Raw genomic sequence first — 20,955 nt, 5'->3', positions numbered from 1 at the left:
ACCCATAGCACCTTGTTTCCTCATCCATTTTTCTTTCTGTCTTACTTCTGAACTAGCACCCACCCTTCCCAATCTCTCTTGCGTGCAGTGCATTAAGCATCTCCTGTCCATTGTCACTGTCTTTGCTTGCCTGAATGGTTACCAGGTTCTTTTTGGCCTGTCACTGCCTACATGTTTTGCTGCAGTACTTACTGTGTGCAGCCACTCAATAATTGTTATTTCCCTTGGTCTGTCTCATTAAATAGCACATCTCAGCTCCTTTCTCATGACCAGTCCAATTTGAAATCCTAGTGGTATTTTTATTAACTAATTTAAATAAAAAAACCCCACCCAAAATCACAAATCAGTAAGCCAGTAAAACTCTGTGTGGGAAAAAGCCAACACTCAAGCTTTTTGCCTGACAGTCCTTCAGCAATTGGTGTCTGTTCCACAAACAGACAGGATATTCTAAAGATAAAATGAGAGTCTGTGATTTCTCTTTTGTTTTACTTTATAAAACTGTTCAGTACAGATGGAGACAAGAGAACAGAATATTAGTTAGCTGAAGTCACCGAAACTAAACTAAATTACACAAAAAGTCCAGCACCTGGTTTTCTAATCCATAGAAGAAGAGGGATCTGTCAAAGCTGGTTCATCTGCCATCTGGCATGTATTTCCTGTACCTGTCTCTAATCTTGGGCTGATTTTTGCTGGCACATTTCCAGAATAAAATAAAGGGAACTTTAGCTTAATATTTTCCCTTTTACCTGCTTCCTCTGCAACTCAGGAACATTTAAACTGCGTATTTTTAAAAAGCCCTTAAAAGTTTATTTTCTAGCTTTATTTTTGGTCAGGGAAAATTATGGAAAAGTAGTTTAGGGTTTTTTTCGGTGGAAAGTTGCTGATAGTTTTAGATCAGTAACAAGACTTTGGCTGTTCCTCTTGATCTCCCTGTGATATAATTTGTCTTTGAATCTCATCCTTTTCCCAGTTGGTTTTGATGGGGGAAAAAGGTGTCCAGGACGTGTCTGGTGATCTCATCTATGGAGACATTTACAACACCTCCATTCAGTATTCCTCCTCCAATGCCCCACCTGATCACTCTTCACTTGAAGCTGGAATCCTTTAGTGTGAGTGAGACCCTGAATAATAATGAGTGAGAGTACTGGGACAGATTTTAAACATCTCCTCCCTCCTGACTTCAGGACAGCTTACAAATTTTTAGTTAAAAGTCTGTTCCTTTTTGTTTGGTTTTTTTTTTTTTTTTGTTCGGTTGGTTTGGTTTTTTTGTTTGTTTGTTTTTTATTTAATTTTCTGAAGCAGTTGTTTCCCATGTCATGATGGCAATATGGCAACAGCACTGAATGCCTTCTGCTCTTCTGTGTTTCAGACAATTCCTTCCCTCTTCTCCCAATCACTGTTTCCTAATTTAAGCAGAAAAGGCAAATCTTGAGGGTAAATAACCAGCCTTTTACACACCAGCTTGTGTGGCTGCTCCAAGCTGAACAGTGAAGTACAGCAAATGCTCTGGGCTTCCCAGGAGGTGTGAGCATGAGTGTGAGCCCTGCTGCTGCACCGAGTGTGAGCTGTTGACCTTGGTAGTGAAATAAAGATCTCGAACCATGGGTTATTCATCCCGAAAAAGGGAGAGCACCTATGTGATGTACCTTGTTTGGCCCTGAATGGTTCAATACCACATTTACTCAGTGTCTATTTGCTGGTTTCCATAGCTTAAACTACAAAAAGCCTGAATACAACTCACCAGAAGAATGTACTGGATAATTGTAAGGTAAATTAACGAACTCATAGTAATTACTGCTTCATATTTGATGAGATGCATGTTCTGGACATCAACAGATGCTGTTTCAGTTGGTTGTTGCTGGTTTTTTTTAAATCTTTTTTTTTTCCCTCTGAAACATTGTAGGATGGATTTTATTTGAATCAAGGTTTCCTCTATGTTTTCTATTCTCAGGGCTGGGTTGTACTGTTGTGGCCACCTTTAGCAGCATCATTCCAAGGGGTGCATAATCCCTGACACTTGCCCTGCCTTTTCTGGATGTGCCTGGGTACTGGAGCCATCACTGCTGGGAAGTCACTGTCCAGCCACGGTGGAAAGGAAGGGAGGTGACCTTCCCCAGGTCGCTCCGTGAGCTTATGGCTGCTCTTCTCTCTCCCACTCATCCTTTATGAACTCACTGACCAGCAAGATCCTCAGGGAACCAAGGTTTCTTGGCTGCTCTCCATCCTGTGAATAGCTGAAAACTGTGTTTGTGCGGTGAAGGCAGTGGACACGATTTCTAAATTTCCTTTCACAGTGGTGCTCACCTGTGTGACAGCTGCCTGGCTCGTCAAGAGAACACTTGCTTTCCTTGCAAACTCACACCTCCTCCCCCTATCCCTTGCCCTTGCTTGTACAGAGCAATCGAATAAAAAGGGTCTAATGCAACTGGCAAAAATCCAGGTGTTTTTTCGCGCAAATATCCAAAAATTCTCTCTTGAGGATGTTTACTCAGGGCTTGTTAATTAGAAGGGTAATGATTTCAGAGCCAACCTCCAATCCCCTCACAAAGGTGTTGATATTCCACTGTGGAAAAGAAGATCCATTTTGCCCCAGTGCATGCTCATAATTACACTCACTGAGATGCTCCTTTTGTTTCAGGGCTGATGTTATGAAACAATAACCTACAAAAACAATAATTCCCTTGAAGATAATCGCTGTTGGAAAGGGGAGCATTGCTTTACAGTCAATGACTTTGACGCCTTGGGTAGTTCAAGTAAGGATCTGCCTTGATTGGCAAGACCCTTTCTATAAATTTGGACAATTAAACAACCCAGTAGCAGCTGCTGGGGAGATCCACTGATCACAAAGCTGACAAAGATTGCTGTGCAGGTCTCCTGCTGCTCACTCTGACGTCCTTAAACATCATCTGCAATTTAAAACTGCAAAAGGAATTCTGACTCCAACAACTTAGGTGAGTGTGTGTCTGTGTTTGCTCCCCGTCATGGCTCCAGCTCATGAATAAAGCAGCAGGGTTTGCTAAAGTGACCAAGAATATATGTTTGATTTGTTCTGAAGTTTTTCTATTTTGTTCTCATATGTCTTCCTTTAAAAATATAGAATTTTAGCTTTTTTTTTTTTTACTCTGTTGAAGCTTATATATAAACATCTTCTCATTTAGTCACATGTAGGACTCTAGTGTACGCATGATGACATATGAAGCAAGCATTGTGTGCTGATCTAATGCTCTGATTTAACAAATTTAAAGCATTTGGTTTAGCAGGAGCTTAGAGACTCAAGCATCAGCCAGGGAAAAGGCAGGCCCAGCTCATTTAACTTTGGTCTATCCAGCTGAGGACACAGGCCAGTGCACACCAGTCTGTGTCCTGTAGAGTAGCTGACTTTCTCAAAATGAAGTGTCAAGTCTGGGAGGATATATTTGAATGCAGTGCAAGTATCTGAAATATAAAATTCATCTCGTGGCTTAGAGCTACTTTCCAGTTCTCTTTTTTTTTGACAGAGAAAGTTTTTCAGAAAAGCCAGTTGTTTTTTTTTATTGAGGCAGAAAGTCAACAGGTATCAGAAGGTCTTGGTGGATGCTGGGCTGCTCAGGTGTGAGGAGTTCAAGCCTCCTCTGGCACCTTGGCCGTGTCCCCCCTTGCCTAACCAGCTCTGATCACTGGCTTGGCAGCCTTGGTTGGGTCTGAACTGGCTATAGGGCAGTGTGTGCCAAAGAGAAAACCAGCCCCCCTGACTGCAGCCCTGGGAGATGTACAGCACGAGTCCAGTGCTCAGGGTGTTGGTAATGGCAACTCCAGGAACACTTTTGAGAGATGTTGAGATTATAGCACAAATTCAGGGATGCTTGGCTCCTAACTACTCAGCTATTGGCCTTGTGTGAGCTCAGGGCAACCCAAAAGGGCTGGTAGAAAGGCATCTGCTGCAAAGAAACCCTGAAATATGGAGATTTCAGTGGGGCTGAGGCACTGGCTGGTGGCTTTATCTCTTCCAGGCAAACTCCCACTGCTCTGCAGGGAAAGTCTTCACTCTGCTGCTTTCTCTGGCAGAACTTTTTACTAAGATTCCCCACTCCTGGGAGTAGGTGACCCCTCATTCCTCCATCTGCCCATCTTCTCTCAGGCTGAGTGATGATGGGGAACAGTGTGTCCAAAGGCAGGAAGGGGTGTCCCAGCTCCAGCTTAGCCTGCCCACTTGCCCTTCTTGCCTCCTGGACCGTGCTGGCTCTCCCAGCCCTCCACTGCTCTCCCTTCTGCCTCAGCATGAAGCTCCACTGTGTGATCCTGGGTGCTCTCCTTCTCCTGCTGCTGGGGGGCTGTGGCAGCACACTCAAGACCTCTGCCATCGACCTGAGGACCTTCATCGGCTGTGCCGTGCGGGAATTCACCTTCCTGGCCAAGAAACCCGGGTGCCGGGGGCTGCGGGTGACCACGGACGCCTGCTGGGGGCGCTGCGAGACCTGGGAGGTGAGGCTGCAGTGGTGGGCACTGACATCCCTGGGTGCTGCTTCCTCCCCCCCAAAATCCCTCCACAGAAACCCACTCAACCTTAAATAGCTTGTAGGTATCTACTAAACAGACAAGGGCTGTGTCCCACTCCAGGACCCCCTCACTACCACTGACAGCGGCGTTTGTGGTTGGTTGTTCCCTCCCTCCTTCCCCTGCCCCAAAGGGGGATGGACGTCATGTGATGACATCAATGAAGCCCTTATGTAAAACTCTTACTGCACAATCTGAAAGCCTCTTACAGCTTGAACGCTTCAGGAGAGGAGAACTTTATTACTTTTCACTTGAAAAAAAAATTCCTTTGAGATTAAGATGGAGCTCCTGATTGATGGGTGATATATTTTGTTCCAAAATCCCAAAGATAATGTCTGTTTCTAATTTGGTCCTGTTTTAAGTCACAGTGCTGTGTAAATATGAAGTATTTAAGTTTTAGGGGTGTACAGGAGGAGGAAGAAAGAGCATAAGTACATGTACACTCGGGCCAGAGAATGACTTTCTGACTGTCTTTGCCTTTCTACCACTGAAATCTCAAGGGACCAATCCCAGTTTAATTTATTCAGGGAAGCCTTGAGCCACTCAGAGGGATTTTGCTACATGAAGGCAAGGTCTGCATAGGTGACCAGAGGAGGAGCCAGGGTTTGTGGGACAGCTCTGACTGCCCTCCTTTTGTGACTTGGTGAGACGAGAGGGAAGGCCACCAGTGGCCAGATTCCATGGTGGGATAAGGTTCCTTTGAGAGACCTCTTGACACCTGGTTTCCCCTACCCCCAAGCTCCTCTGGCAGCACAGACTTTTCAGACTCTCTTAGTGTATTGCAATACCACTGGGGTGTAGTTCAGCTGAATTCGTCTGGCTGTAGTCTCAACAGCTTCTAGGAAGGAGCACAATGTGCCTGGATGGGGAGTTTTTAAGAGGGAGGGTGTCTGAATGTCTTCTTAATGAGATGTTGCATCTGTTCTCTTCCATGCCATTATTCTTGTTTTCCAGGGAGGGCTCTTTACGCAGCAGAGAGTGAAAGAAAGAAATTAAAGTGTCTTCTGGATGTGTTATCTTACGCTGTTTCCCATCTGTGCAAGTGAGAGGATGACAGTGGACTCCCACTGCTGTGTGCGCTGCCCCTTCTTGGATCCTTTGGAAAATGGGTGTCCCTGTTAGGAAAAAAAAAAATTTTTCAGCAAAAGCAATGCCACTGATACCACATGACAGTGTGGGTTTCAAGGCCTTCATGCTCCCATCATCTCCTGATGGCTGAGGTCTCTGGCCAAGCTGTTTTTCTCAGGAGAAACTGCAGGTTTCTCTGCTGGCTGCTGTGCTGAGAGCTTTCCTCACAGTGTACACCCACTGGGCTTTGTGAGACATGCAGCCTGACTGGGAAGACTGGTCTGGCTGAGAAAATACCCAGCCCTTGGCACCTGGATGCACCCCTTCTCTTAGTCAGATTGTGCACATGGAGAGGTTTCCAGCAGAATGTGTTTAATGGAAAATCAATGCTTTTGGAAGAAAGCAGATGCTTTTGGCAGCATTTGGTCGAAACACTTGTATTCTGCTGAAAACCAGGTTTTTGGATAATCTTTTGTCTTCCTTCAAGCAGTTTTTAATTGGAGCTTTTATGCTTTAAACAAACCGAAACACGCAGATACACCCTCCCCCCCCCCCCCCCCCCAGGGCTCCAAATGGCAAGTGTTGAAGGATGCAGCCTAAAAATTATTTCCATGTCCGCTTCCACCTGATCCAGTAGCTCCTCTATTTATGCTAAACCCCCCTGAGGAAGGTGGGACTCCAGATGTTTGTCTCGCCTCTTGCCTGAGGCCATCATTTCTCCCTGCAGAAACCGATCCTGGAGCCGCCTTACATCGAGTCCCACCACCGGATCTGCACCTACAATGAGACCAAGATGGTGACGGTGAAGCTGCCCAAGTGTGCCCCTGATGTGGATCCCTTCTACACCTACCCCGTGGCCATCCGGTGTGACTGTGACATCTGCTCCACCGCCACCACCGAGTGTGAGACTTACTGAGCTCCCTCCACAGCTCAGGCAGGGAGGGGCCGAATTCTCCCCCAGCTTCACACCCCTAAAACCTCCAGTGTTGCTGAGGATGTAAATCGGTCCTGAATTTGATCTCAGCCTCTAAAGCTCCTAATCATTGACTTCTCTGGGCAGATGAGGCTTAATCCCCTCTCCTCATGCTGTTCAAAGCATTATTGCTGTAGAAAACTAGTGCACAGCCTTACAATAGCAAACCTTTTGGTAAAAAGAAGTGATGCAGTTTCCCTTCCTCATGAGCTTTTCATGCTGTGTGACCTTCTCTCTGTGTACAAAGTGCACACGGACTAAGCAGTCACTGGGGGGTGGAAACAGCTCACAAAGGCATTGCCTCCTCTGTAACAGCCTCCTTATTCACCTGGGGTTTAACTCCTTCCCAGTAACATAAACGCAGTTACCACCATTTCCACCACCTCACCCTCCCACCCTCCCTCCATTAGTTATTTTTACCCTGATCATTCAGGAATAACAGTCAAAGAAAAATGTCTTAAGGCCAAATAAATGGAAATGAGTATCCAAATCACTACCTTGAAATTAGGGTGAGTGCATACTCAGCCCTGACTCAGCCAAGTACTTAAGCTCATGATTAAGTGTTTTGCTCAGTATAAGTGGACTTTTACAGTTAAGCAAGTATTTGAGTGCTTTGATTAATTGGAGTTATTTTTCTGAAAAAAAAATTTTGCCTCACAAGTGAAAATTCCTTGAAAAAAGAAAAAAGAGAGAAACACATTTATGTGTAGAACCATCTGCTTTCGTCCAGGGATTGGAGGGGAAATGGCTTCATGTAGAATCAGCAAGACTGCAGAGCCCAAGGAGTCTCTCCTGACAATTTCCAGAGTTAGAGGGACCAAGCCAAAATGCAGCGATCATGATTTGGTTTCAGTGAGCCCTGGCTGAGATGGTGGGAAAGAGGGGGCTGCACAGGGTGTTCCCACAGTTCCCTGTACTGCTAAGTTCCATGGAGACTCACTCCTCTGAGGATGCACAGAGAGCTGGGGGACAGCCAGATGTGCTGACAGTAAAGCTGTGGAGTATCCAGTAATGATGGGTGAGACAAACCCAGGACAGGAAAGAGAGCAGACAGGCCAAAGGACAGTTCACACCTCCTCAGACCTAACTAGGGGGGACATCTGGGAGCTGCTGCAAGAGCCCCCTGTGACCACAGCCACAGAAGTGCCTTTGTCCTCTGGTTCCCACCTGCAGGAGGACAGATCCACATTCATCCCTCATTTCCCCCCTGAATAAAATGGGAAATTATGTGAGCACAGGAAGATTTGCCAAGTGGGAGAGGCTCACAGGAGCTTACGAAACAAAGACACCTTCTCAGATAGCCATTAGGAGAGAATTGTTGCTGAGAGTAATACCTGCACCTGCCTTCCCCCCATGCAGTGTCCTGTCTTCTGGATGCAGTCACCTTCATTTCTGGGGATGCATGCTTGAAACTTCCCCAGGTGTACTGTCCTCACTGAGACAGATCTAACTTAACCTTCAATTTATTAGTTGATGTCATTTTTTTCTGTCAGTGGAACTGGAAAAGCTGCACTGTGACTGAGTAGGAAGGAGGTGATTTTATCACTCTGCCTTCTCTAATTTTGAATAGAGACTGCTCTGTCCAACAGCAGCAGTTTTCTGCTGATGAAGAGTTTAACTAACTCTCCTTTAAAAAGTACTCATGTTTTCTTTCAAATTGCATCTCACAATCACTCTAATATTGTTAAATGGCATCACAGTTATTACGGAAAAAGTATAAATTATTTTGTGTCTTTAATAAATCTCACCATTGTAGCATGAAAGCAATTTAAAACAACGTGTCCCTCTTTATTTATGCATAGAGATTTCTCACGTAGAATATGTATAAATTCCTACAAACTCTTTGCCAGAGCTGTGAACACCTGCAAAACATCTCCTCGATGTGAAGTCATTTCCTTCACTGAGTTTCTCTGATGGAGTCTGGCTGTGCTATAGTCTCAGGATTAGAGGTAGGGTTAGAAAGTGGCAAACTTACTTCCTTTGCAGCCAGCAGGAAATAAGGGCTGTACCCAGACACGGTGAGACAGTAGAAACCTCAGCAAGTGATCAGACGAAAATACTGCAGGGCGTGAGAAGAGTTTTGAGTGATGCAGCCAGACTGGGGGCCAGAAGAGGAAGGTGGGAATGATGTACTGACTGAACCCAATCAGTAAAAGACCACTTCAAGAGGGTCTTTTAAGGAGAAGAGCAAAAGTGTCTGGTAATGCTGTGGATTTGCCCTGAGTGACAAAAGTCCAGCTGACACCAGAGCCCAACAACCCATTTACCATGGAAGTGATTGATGGAGGGATTTTAAAAATGTGTAAATATGGTACTTGGGGGTATGTTGTAATTGTGGGCTTGGTGGTGCTCAATTAGAGGTTGGACTCAATGACCTTAAAGGCCTTTTCCAGCCTAAATGATTCTATGATTCTGTAATTTGAGTGGTGCACATCCCTCTTCATCCAGCTGTGCTGAGTTCCCACAAGTAGACAAACAACACTGACTTTCAAGAGACCAACTTCACTCCTGCCACTGGGGCTTTTTTCTGAGAAGTCATTACAGTACTAGGTCTTCATTCTGTTAAATTCCCACTGATTTTGGTACTTAAAACCATTGAATGGTTTGGGTTGGAAGGGACCTTTAAAGGTCATCTTGTCCAAAACCCCCACGATGAGCAGGGACATCTTCAATTAGACCAGGCTACTCAAGGTGCCTTGAATGTTTCCAGGGATGGGGCATCCACTCCAGGCAACATGTGCCAGTGCCTCACCACCCTCACTGGAAAAAAACTTCTTCTTTATATCTTGTCTAAATCAATCTTCTTTTAATTTAAGACTATGACCCTTTATCCTGCTGCAACAGGCCCTACTTGTGGGGCCAAGATTTCACATTCTTTATGTTGCAGCTGGTATGGTATGTCCTGCTTAGAATTTGCAGGCAGTCAGCATAGCCTCTCTATTTCAGAGGATGAGAAGCCCCTTCCCCAAGCCATCTTAACCATAGTGGGAGCATTTTAACACTCCTTAAATCCACAGATTTAAATCTCATCATCCCATCTGTCCAAAGCAGTTAAATGGCCCTTCTGTTTTTTTGGTGCATGTTTGCAAGAAGTGTTTGTCACAGAGACTGTCACATCTCAGGTATTATCTCTCCCATGAAAATCAGTGGATTTTTTGGTGCCTCAATTTCCCTTCTGGACATTGGAAATGATTATATGCATGACTTTTTTCTTCTCTACTCTGTGCTTTGGAGTGTAAGGTCACAAGGCTGTAAAGTCCTTTGTGATCAGTCATATCCGTATCCTGCACAGCACTCAGTGTCTCAGGTTTATTGTCACTCTTCTAACCTGAACAGCAATAGTCACTATCATGCCATGCTTTGATTTGTCACAAGACTTTCCTGTTCTATGACAGTGACAAAAGCTCAGCTCTCCTCATTCCCGTGCTGCAGTTGGTGTGCCCAGCCAGACTGACCATGCCAGAAATCAGCATATTTTACCCCACCTCCAGATCTGAGTTATCGTGAGAAGGAGGGCAGGATGCCTCCCCAGATGGGTGTTTCCTGCACTGATTGGATTTCTCTTAGGGGGACAGGACAGGCAGCTCCCTCTGCTCTCATTGTACTTCTATGAAAACAGAGGAACCTCCGCCCTGGGTCAGAGCAAAGGGCTGTCTCGCCCAACATCCTGCCACGGAGAGTAGCCAAGCCTGGATCTTCAGGGAAATGTGAAAGCATCAGGGCTGTACAGAGATATCCTTCTCTGCCTATATCCACAAAGATTTATCTGGCAGCAGTTTAGGAAGCTTCTGCTCTGGGAGATGCCTTTGCCACCTTGTTGTTAGCCCCAGACATGCAGGTCCTTCCATGCCACTTCTTCCCAGATAAAGTCTGGCCATGGAAAGTGTGGTGAATAATACCATCTTCCTCTGGGGACAGATAAATCAAATATATTCCAGGCTACATACTGTGCCCTCTTGGATTGTCCTGTATCCTTTTATAGCAGCCAAGGATTTGAGCTGCAGTGCCTTTTTATTAGGAATAGACCTTGATATGCTTTGTCTTTGCTCTGTGAGTGAATGTCCCAGGCAGGGGCTGGTTAAACCCACTGAGGTTCACAAGCTGCAGAAACACAAAAAGAGTCTTTCTCTGGTGAAACTTGCTTTAGCCCAATCAGTATAAGGGACATTGTTCAGAAATGGTGGGATTTATAGCCTTAACTTAAAGACCAGACCAGCTGATCAATGGGATTGATTCTGGTCTTGAAATAAATTGTAATGAAGACCTACGTAATAAAGGCACTATTTTTTTCTGTTTGTTTGTTTTTAAACAAGATCCACATCTCTGCACTGAGTCCCTGGAAGACTGGGGCCAGTCATATTCTTAATTTCAGTCCATCAGGGCTGTCTTTCCTCATGTAACTTCTTCATCCCTGTAAGCATTTCACTTTCCCTCCTGACTCTATACCTGCCCTACCTGCTGGACCACAGGTAACACAACTCATTATCTTCCTTGCCATCAGCAAGGGTTTATTGGGAGGGCTTGTTATCCATGTGTTAGGTAATAAACCCTCTCAAAACTCCTAGGCTAACATTTTTCCACCTGTTTCACCAAGAGAGCTGCTGCTGGGCTGCCGCACTCTCTCCTCTCTCCAAAATGCTTCAGATTTCCTTTCAAACAAGGAAAAAAAAAATCTTCTTATGGTTCTATGATAACCCAATGGAGACCACAGACAGAAATTAAAAGAAAAATGAAATTTTAACTGACAGAACAACAACCAACCACCTTAATATTGATGGAGGATGGAGAACTAAGTATCTCCAGGCCAGTCCCTGAGGGATATCCTGGGACCAGAGTGAGCTAAAGGCTATGTGCCATCAGGGAGCCAGAACTGCAGTTCCCACACTTCCACCTTTCTGTGTTTCCAGGCTGCAGGGGATTTGGTCAAGCAACAGTTTTCCAAGAGGAACATGCCCCAGACAAACCTGCTGTGTCACCTCCTGTTTGACTTTCTGCAGGAAAGTGCAGGTGGTTTCAGGACAATCCAAAAGCAGCCCTGTATGTTAGTACAGGTTTTTCCTACCTGAAGAGTCCTGAAAGGTGTATATGTGATCAGCATCTGGGAAGATAAACACAGCACCACACACCACACCTTCTCAAAAGGATGCTGTCAAAATACTTAGTAATACATTTATTTTGTTAAAATAAACTATGTACAATAGACGATATTAATGTGCATTACAATATACAGTAATTACATGTTTAAAAGAGGATAAACAAAAGAGTACAGAATTATGTGCTGTAAATAGGAAACTAATACTGTTTACATGATTTTTAAACTATGCAGAACAAAATAGCTGGAAAAATTAATTTCCTTGGTTTGAAATTGTATTGCTTTGACATGAATTCTGAAGATTTGGTTAATCTTTGAAAAGAAGACATATCACTCAATAGTCAGACATAATGTTTTAGTGCTCATCCTTTGGTTTCACCAGCCCCAGATTCCAGCAGTATTGCACACAGCAACTTTTAAGAGAAAAAAATTCAGTTGCTCACATCAAGTAAATGACTCCTCAGCTGGCTAAGATCTGACTGATGATGCATTAGGTCCTGATCTGTGCTGAGGTCATTATATCTGATTCACAGACTCAATTAGAATAACTTGTTGCACTGTTACTTTAAAGCATTGCTTAGTGAGCACTTTTGAGTATTACTATAAAGTAAACACAAAAAGGAGGGAAAGAAATTTCCTTGTCTTTGTGTTCTCAGGGGAGCAGAGAATCTCTGCACAGTGAAATGCTTGAATTTGACAAGTGCATCAACATCATAACAGGTTAAACTGGGTTCAGTTATCCTTGCACTGCATCTCCCTGCTCCTCTCTGCAGCCTTCCTTGAAGTCCTCCCAGTTCCAAAGTGCTGCTGAGCTCCAGGTATCCTGGTGTGACTCCATAGAGGCACCTCTGAGCCCTTTCACCAGGCTCAATCCATAATTTTTGGGGAAGCATGGACAACATGCTCTGTAGCATTTCCCACCTGGCAACCCAGGCTCACCACCTTAGGTCACTTCTGCTCATGAGTGAAGAAGACTTTGCCAATGTCTTTCCCTTCTCACATAACTTTGTGTTATTGCTTATTAATGAATTAATATTTGCAAGTTTGGGGAGAGTTTGGGCTCATTTACTCCATACTGACAAGGCAGTTCAGTGCCTGCTAGGTCTGTAATGCAGCTGCCTATTTTGGGGTGAAGTATTGGGAGAGATGATGTAATAGTCATACTATGGGTATGTCTTACACCCAAAGTTCTTTGACAGGCATGAGACCAAATTTTCTATATGTTATCAATACAAATAGTTGTTGTGTTGGAAGATCTGGAAACTGTAGACTGGTGACAACTGTTTACTCTGAGTTTAATAACCTCTGATCAAAGTCAAAATTCACCAGAGTTGATATCAGTGAGAGCTCAAACTGATCTTTGGCAAAATCAAATTGAATCTGGCATCCTAAATGGGACGAGATGAAATTAAGTGACAGGAAGGAGTGCAGTATCAAACTCAGCAAAGAAAACCATTTATCTTGAATATTACACTGTTAATGTAACTATTTTTATCTTCAGCCTCAGTAGTGGTAGGAACACAGAGTTTCAAATCCAGCCTCAGATCAGCAAAGTCTCCAGATGCCCCATCTCCTTTCAGGAGTCCACAACCAGCAGCCAAAAGGTATAAAAGATTCTTGGACCTGGTTCAGTGTGTCCATGTGCTCAAAGCTTGGTCAGCCAAAATAAAAGGTTAGAAAAAGAGGCAATATAAAGACTCTCAAACGTTTTCCACATTAGCCATGTGTGGACCCCATTGAAATTTTCCATTGCCTTCATAAGAATTGAAATGAAGCCAAAATACAGCATCTTTGAAAATCCCACCCTAACATTATAGTTAGAGGTAGCCAAAACCTGCATTATGTTCTGCACAATCTGGAAGGGGGTGGGGATCAGGCTCAAAGTTTTTTTTGTTGCAATATTTTCAAAGTTAGAGATTTCTAACTATTGACAGCAATTCACATGGTTTTTGCTTCTTGCTCTGTGATATATGGGTTTGTGAGCTCATTTTCCTTCTACAATGAGCATCTGATTATTTTTGCTGTTCTGGTGGGGTTCCTGGAACTGCCCAGGAAAAATACATTCATGGTCCCATGTTTCTGCAAGCTTTAACTGAAACAAAGAAAAGAGAATTGGAAGTTTTGTTTTCATTCTAGTTATGGGTGTCCCCTTAACACCTTAAAATAAAATACAAGTTTTAGGATCAAACTGACTAATTGTGACTCTGGTCCCTGATTTTGCAGCTCTCCCCCAAAGCAGAAGTGTAGATGTGATTCTGTTGCGTTCTTGACTTCTAATTGGTGATTTTGTCCCAACTTTTTGATGCAAAAATATTCCTGTTCCTGTTTTGTTTTGATAGGTGAAGACAGCTGAGATCACAAGCCACTACCGAAAGCAGTGGGAGGCTTTTTCCTGCTTTCAGATGGTCTTTATTCATGAAGAGGAAAATAAACATTTATAGTGGAAATTTGTCTTCATTTTTTACATAGAGCTCAAATGTGTCTAGAAGTTATCTGACGTAGGTCTCTCCATGCTCACCTCCTGTCACAGCAGATGCTCCTCCAGTCCTATAGAGTTGTGAATCAAGAAAATGTTCTGTTATTTCCAGATTTGCTTTTTTTATGTGGGATAAAACACATTACAAATTCTCCTCAGGGGAAAGGAAAATACATGGAGAAAGGCATGTGCAGCCAGATTCCTGCATTCTACCTGTTTGTTGAACAAATGGTCCCAGGGCCAACATGAGCATATGTTGATTGCTTTCCTGGAGAAGACAAATGTGCTTTTAAACAATCCTGGCTTGAGACAGAGTGATGCCATTGCAAACTATTTTTAATCCAGATGCAGTCCCAGTATGGTGAATTAAGAGGTATTTGCTGTTCCACTTGAGGAAAAAAGGTACAGAAAAAGTCATGGGCTGTAAGCAAGATATAAAAGCAGATGGGCATCTTAAATATCTGAATTAAAGGGAGAAATAGGCTGCCTAGGGAAGTAGTGGAGTAGCCATTCCTGAAGGTATTCAAAAGACGTATAGATGTGGCACTTAGGGATGTGGCTTAGTGCTGGGCTTGGCAGTGCTGGATTGACGGTTGGACTTCATGATCTTAGAGGTCTTTTCCAACCAAAATTATTCTGTGATTTTTGTGAGGACAGGGCAGCTTGCACAGTGAAAATGCACCTGCTGGACAGATACCATTGGTGTGACCGGCCACTGTGTCACTGCTGTATGTGAGGCTGGGTGCAACAGACGTGTATACGAGGGGAGGCAGAGACAGAAATTGCTTGCAAGGACTTCCGCAACGTTTTTCAAGTTCCTGTAAAGGGTTCTCAGTTTGAATCTCTGGAGTCTTGGGAGAATATCTTGGATGGGATCTCAACAGCTTGCCATCGATGGGAAGTGAAGCCCATGCATCCTTGTCACTGCATCCAGTCAGTCACTTGTAGAGAAATGTTTGTTCCCTGTTGTTCTCTGTTTGCTACAGTGGTTTTTCTACCCTTGGTGTGGCTTTCAGCCTCTTGATGAGAGTTGCAATGCAGTGACTGTTTCTGGGGGAGTCCTGCTTGGTTTGTGTGGCAGCATGGCCAAGGCTTTTCTCCTTTCCCAACTAATTTCTTGGTTCTTCTCCTTTCCCAACCCATTTCTTGGTTCTTCTCCACCACACTTCCTTAGAGATGGCAGATACCAGACAGATCATAGTGCTTAGCATGACAGACCACCAAGTGATTTGTAGAGTGTGCAGAGAATGGAAAACCACAGCCTTTTGTGGAACACGGGCCACCAATACTAGAGCAGCTGGAAGAGATTTTGTTACAGGTTAACTACAGGGCAGGTCACAATGGCCATATTCAGCCTCCCTCCTTTATATGAGCAGTGTTAGTGGGATTGAGTGAGAAATGAGGAAGTTGGAGACAGTTCCTTGTGAAGTAAGATTCTCTTCTGCAGGAGGAAGACTGCCAAAATCTGTCCCTTTAATAAAAGTATTTGGAATAATATTATTTCATATCAAGATGCAGCAGTATATTTAATTCTGTGTTTATTGTGAATTGAAATAGTGCTTTGAAAGACAAAAAAGCTGAGAAATATCAATGTCAGCTGCTGAAACGATTGTTTTGATTGTCATTCTGGACTTGGAGTGAATTCTGTAGTTTCCACCAGCAAGAAGAACAATTTTATCAGGACCAGTGCGTGTGGATATCGAGGGAAAGACTCACATCCTGCCTAATACAAGGCAATGAGAGGCAAGAGCTTGTAGCTGGTTGTTCTCTCTAAGCTATACATTACTGTAACAGTAGTTATTTATATTAGAGAGAAGGTCTGGGACCATATGGCACATAGGAGAACCAGGGTGAGCTCCTCTTGAGAAGTGCTCACCACCGCCCCTGGATGATGTAAGTACATGGGATGTATATCTTGTTGAACAAACAAGGATGGACCTACGTAGGTTAGAGCATTGTTTCTGTATTCTCCCCAAGTTTTCTGAACTCTGGGAGGCAAAGGACAAAGTGTGGAAGTCTTTGTGGGACCTCCTTCAAATCATGCTGGAAGTGGCAGGATTGTTCCAGTTCCTCCAGCCTGGCGTTTTTGCAGGAGTCTGGAGGGCAGAGGCATCTGTGGGTTGTTTAATGATGATATATGATATAATGTTTTATGTGAGATATCTCTCAAATACCTAATACCTCTAATATCTCCTTGCAGGAGTTTGCATGAAAATACTTTAGGAACTCTGTTTGGAACTGGAACTTCAGGTCAAGAACTCCTGGTAGAACATTATGGTTTAAGAAGAGGCTAAAGGAGCTGGGTTTTACAGGATCTAGCAGGTTTCTTGTAAGTCGTGAGTGCTTTTGAAATGACAGCAGACTATTAGCAAAGGCAGGTCTGTCAAGAAAGGTTTTGACATCAGCTGCAATAAGAGGATCTTGTCAAATAGGTTCCAGGGATGGTTTATAACCTTTATGACTCTCCCTAACTGTGTTCCTTTGAAGGTGAAATTGGGATCTGATTTCTAGCTCATCTTACAGTGAGAAAACCCATCTGCTTCCACCTGGCAGTCCCGTATTGATTTTCTTTCCTTGTTACTAATGGTGCTTGAAAATAACTTCGAGTTTATATCTGTGGCCTTATGCCTGTGCTTGCACTGTCTGGTGTTGTGATATTTCTGAAAATAAGCTTTGCTGCCTGTTCACACACCATCTGTTGGCTTTTAGAGAAGGTATTAGGTACGACTTGCCAGAGAGTCAATGAATCTCCTTACATCCTACAATCCCTTTCTAAAGCCTATTGACCTGGGGTAGCTCTGCATCCCCAAAATAATAGTGTAACGGGGCAGATCCTTAAGTAAGTGCCACATTCCATGGATAAGTGTGTGTACATAACCTAAGACAGCAATAATGTTTATGGGACCTGCATTAACCATGGCTATTTTTAAAACATTTATTTTTGTTGGAAGAAAAATTAAAAATAAATGGAGTGCAGAGGCCTTTTCTCAGCAGACTGTGATCACCCTCTCTCCCTTGCAGCTCCCAGATGTCAAATTTTGGTCAAGATCAGCTTGAAAAACTTGAAATTTTACTGCCTCACAAACTTGATATGCTTCATTTTGTAACTGCAAATAAACCCCTGGTTAGTCTTAACATTTTTGTATGCATATTAACACTTTTCTATCTACTTTCTCCATGCAATGATGTGTTCAGGGTGTTGTAGATTAACACATTAGGACAGTAGCATTTTAGCTTCTACATCACCATATATTTTGTAGTTAGTTTTCCTCAAATCCCATTTGATTTTTGATTCTATTCCCAATCCTATGTCATCCAATTAGTATTAATAACTATCCCTGGTACTTAGTGGCACACAGAAGTACCCTTTGATTATTTGTGACTTTCCCTAATACATGCTGGGATGTTATATTGCACTTTTGCAGTGTGCTCATTATGTTATGATGAGCTCAGCTGTCACTCTGGATTTCTATTTCCTCTGCATTTTGTGAAGCTCTAAGAATACCTGGCAGCTCCAACCTGAGTGCTTGCATTGTGCTCCAGCTAAACCAGACTTCGCTTACCTCAACCAGGCACTTGTACATGGACTCTACAGCAACCTACATGAGCTAAAACTATTCCCCTAATTTATTTCCACTGAAGTAAATGGCAGCACAGTGAAGATATATTTTTTCTCTGAAATGTGTTGAAAGCTTTTTTTTTTCATATCAGTGGATTTCTAGTCATGTTGTAAGCCAACAACCATTACTTAAATATTAATTTCTTTAATCCTCTCCTAGTTCTCCTCATACTCTCCTAATATCTCTCTACACATTACAGTTCAGGTGATTGCCAGTGTCCTGGTGGGGTGAACACTCACTGCTCTGCCTGGAGATGGCAACAAACTCTGTGGCACAGCACAGATCCCTGCACTGGGCTTTGGCATTGTCCTTCTTCTGAGCTGGGCTTTAGCAGCCAGGCCATATGAAGTAAATATTTGGGAACAAACAGAAAACCAAACATAAAATATGCACAAAAAAAAATGCCAGCAGTGAGGACAACTTTCTTTTGTCTGCCTTTGGTTTAGCACAGCTGTGCTTTCATCCATGTTTGTGTGCAGTGGGAAAGGGATGGTGAGTGGAAGCCACCAGGTAACAGCAACAAGGCATTTGCCTTGAGTCTGATTGCTTTTGTCAGAGAGAACTGCTGATTTATAACTAGAAATGTTTTCGGGTGTCAGAGCTTGTTTCTGTAGGTGTCCATGGTAAATTGGAGGTGGAACTAAATGATCTTTAAGGTCACTTCCATTGCAAACTGTTCCATGATTCTGTGAAATGGAATTTGTGCTAAAGGAGGAGCTTGGACCTGTAAGCCTCGATGACTGCAGGACTGGGCACTGCATCAGACTTGGCCCTTTCCCTGTGCTGAGGGTGCAGTTCCTGTTGTCCTGCTGAAGTCACTCATTACTCCAAGCAACACCAGGTCTGTAGTTCACCAGCTTTTCTGGTGACATGTGTGTACCCAGCTGCTGTGCTTCCAGAGATGAGAGGGCTGGCAGTCTTACAGGATAGGGTGTGAGGATGCAGGGCACGCGACCCCAGGCTGGGAGGGTGCGCTACTGTTACTTTCTCACTCCAGGCACTTCTGGAAATGCTGGCTACTGCTTTTGCAAGGAGTTACATCAGACATCTGCAAATCTGTGTGTGCTGGTACTGTGATTTCCTGTTTGGGGAATGAAATCCATAACAAGACAGTCTCATGGCACTGCTGAGGTACCCGAAGGCAGCTGCAAACAAAAAGACGCACTTCGAGTTCACCTCTGAGTGCCTGTGTTGCTGTGATGTGCAAAACTACAGGATCTCTGGAGAGGTTTTAGCAAAAAGGCACTCTTTCTCCAGCAGCAAAGGGAGTTCACAGGCATCTTCCCTTCTCTTTTGGGCTGGACTTCCCATCTCCATGCTGTTGGCTGTCATTTGCCACCCATGGGAAAGTTCACTCCTGAGGACTGCAAGCCATGCTGCAAATAAAACAGCACTCTCCTTGAAGATGGAAAAATGGGAGGAAAGAAAGAAGCAATCAAAGGGAGGAGGGAGACTACAATAAGTCAACATTTGCAATCACTTTGATGAGTCTTTTTACAGAAATGCTCCACAAAAAAAGATAATCATAAGGCAACTGGGTCACCTTAAAGCACTTAAAGTCAGTACGACCTTTGGCTTTTTGGTTATTGCTATTTTTGGCTGTTGGATGAGATGTAGAAATCCAGCTGATCTATAAGGTAAATTCTCAGTTGCCATGGCAATGTGTCTCATTCATGTTCTCAGCTGGAAGGGAGATTGTTCCACGTTGCTATTCCATGTCTAGGGCAATGTTCTTTGGTGGTAGAATTTCTTTGTTTCAGTTCATTAATGCTACAACTCTGTTCTTCCTTTCCCAGCTTATGGAAACATGGCTCAGCCTGAACGTTCTCCTGTAAAAATACAGTTATTTGCATTTTTTTTTTTGTTATAAGAACATTCCTTAAGTCTGGAGGTAAATGTTGGTCCATTTTGGTAGCTTGTGTGCAGCAACATCCTGACGCTGTGAAGTTTCACCATTAAGTGAAAATAAACTGGAATCACTCCACCTTTGCTTCCATGTGGTTCGAACAAACTAAAGTATCTCTTGAACTAGCAAGTCTTATAAAAGAAAAGTAATTTTAAAGTACATCCTACCTATGGTGTATATCTTACATATTAGACTTCTACAGACCTCCACGTGCTTTCAGTCAATTCAGATTTAATTCCTAAGTACTGCAAATTCCTAATTTTGATCAATTCTTACTTAAGGCCACAAATGGAGTTTCTCCTGTTTCTTTTACAGCCTTTAATTCTTTGTTTAGCCACATGCCACCTTCACCTTATTCCTAAGGTGAAGACCCAGGCAGGAGGAGGCATCCTGGTTTCTGTTGGCTCGGTTCAGTCTGTAGTAGTGGGAACAGGTTACGTACAGCTCTGGAGGGTTAGGAAAGCACAGAGACATGAGTTGGCCTAGTGTGATACAGCTTGGAGGTTTCACAGAATGGAGGGCTCCTGTATTTGGGTAAGAAGGACCCTTTTCTGGTCATGTTCCCCATTTCAGTTGCATGTGACCTTCATTGCCTTTCTAACCTGCTTGGTTTCATTGAACTCCACTCGCTTCTCTTTCCAAGCGACTTCACACGAGGGTGCAGCATCTGTGGCACTTTGCACAGCGCTTCTTCTTCTTCTTGGGGTGGAAAATGGTCATGATTGCCTCATCAAAGACAGTCTTAAGGCCTTTCTGTGTGAGGGCTGAGCACTCCAGATAGCACTGTGCTCCAATCTGAAAGAGAAGAGGAAAAAGTGGAGTACCCACTGCTGGGAGAGACAAAGTGACTGTTCTGGTATCTTTCTATGCTCACATGTGTCTTGTCTCAGAGAGAAGCCAAGACCTTTAGAAAGGGGGTCAGGTCATTGTCTGTTTTATATCTGGCTGCCTGGGAGATGAAGGGACAAGGCAGGTGGTCATCCTGAGCAAGGGAGCAGGAATAAGCATCAACAAAAGTCTCTCACCACAGGGTGTAATGGGGAGCAGGAATTCCTTGCACAACTCTCCAGAGAGAGTTGGACCAGGAGCTTGGCCTCCTGCCTGTGCAGCTGGAGAAGGTTTCAAAGAGATGCTTATTTCAAAGAGATGCTGAACCCCTTCATGTACTTGGCTCTTCTCCCCTGACTTGTCACTCTTATGTCCTGCCTCCTCCTCCAATACCAGGGAGCTGTTACCTGGTGAGGACTTCCAGCTGGTTTCTGGGAACAGGGAAGCATCATTTTAAGA

The 20,955-nt window shown here is 43.7% G+C and overlaps 2 protein-coding genes across 2 annotated transcripts in view; one reads left to right on the top strand and one right to left on the bottom strand.

Annotated features, from left to right (window-relative positions):
* The first annotated feature begins 2,857 nt into the window (after nt 1-2,857).
* GPHB5 (glycoprotein hormone beta 5) lies at nt 2,858-6,517 on the top strand. The gene is made up of 3 exons (XM_027638215.1): nt 2,858-2,951; nt 4,257-4,461; nt 6,329-6,517. Exons 2-3 carry the CDS (start codon nt 4,258-4,260, stop codon nt 6,515-6,517), a joined length of 393 nt encoding a protein of 130 aa, XP_027494016.1. The 5' UTR covers nt 2,858-2,951; nt 4,257.
* A 5,201-nt stretch (nt 6,518-11,718) lies between these two features.
* Nucleotides 11,719-20,955, bottom strand: part of RHOJ (ras homolog family member J) — a 61,766-nt gene continuing 52,529 nt past the window's right edge. The window contains exon 5 of the mRNA XM_027638058.1: nt 11,719-20,463. Within this exon, the coding sequence (XP_027493859.1) occupies nt 20,317-20,463 (147 nt within the window). The 3' untranslated portion in view covers nt 11,719-20,316. The remainder of the gene's footprint in view (nt 20,464-20,955) is intronic.

Source organism: Corapipo altera, unplaced genomic scaffold, assembly GCF_003945725.1.
Source record: "Corapipo altera isolate COAL_440 unplaced genomic scaffold, ASM394572v1 23, whole genome shotgun sequence".
Taxonomy (NCBI): Eukaryota; Metazoa; Chordata; class Aves; order Passeriformes; family Pipridae; genus Corapipo; species Corapipo altera.
The sequence above is the reverse complement of the archived record's forward strand: the minus strand, read 5'-3'. Positions and strand labels throughout refer to the sequence as shown.

Coding starts and splice junctions, on each gene's coding strand:
- GPHB5 (XM_027638215.1), top strand. CDS start 4,258: ATGAAGCTCCACTGTGTGATCCTGGGTGCTCTCCTTCTCCTGCTGCTG. Junction 4,462..6,328: donor GGCGCTGCGAGACCTGGGAG/GTGAGGCTGCAG, acceptor TTCTCCCTGCAG/AAACCGATCCTGGAGCCGCC.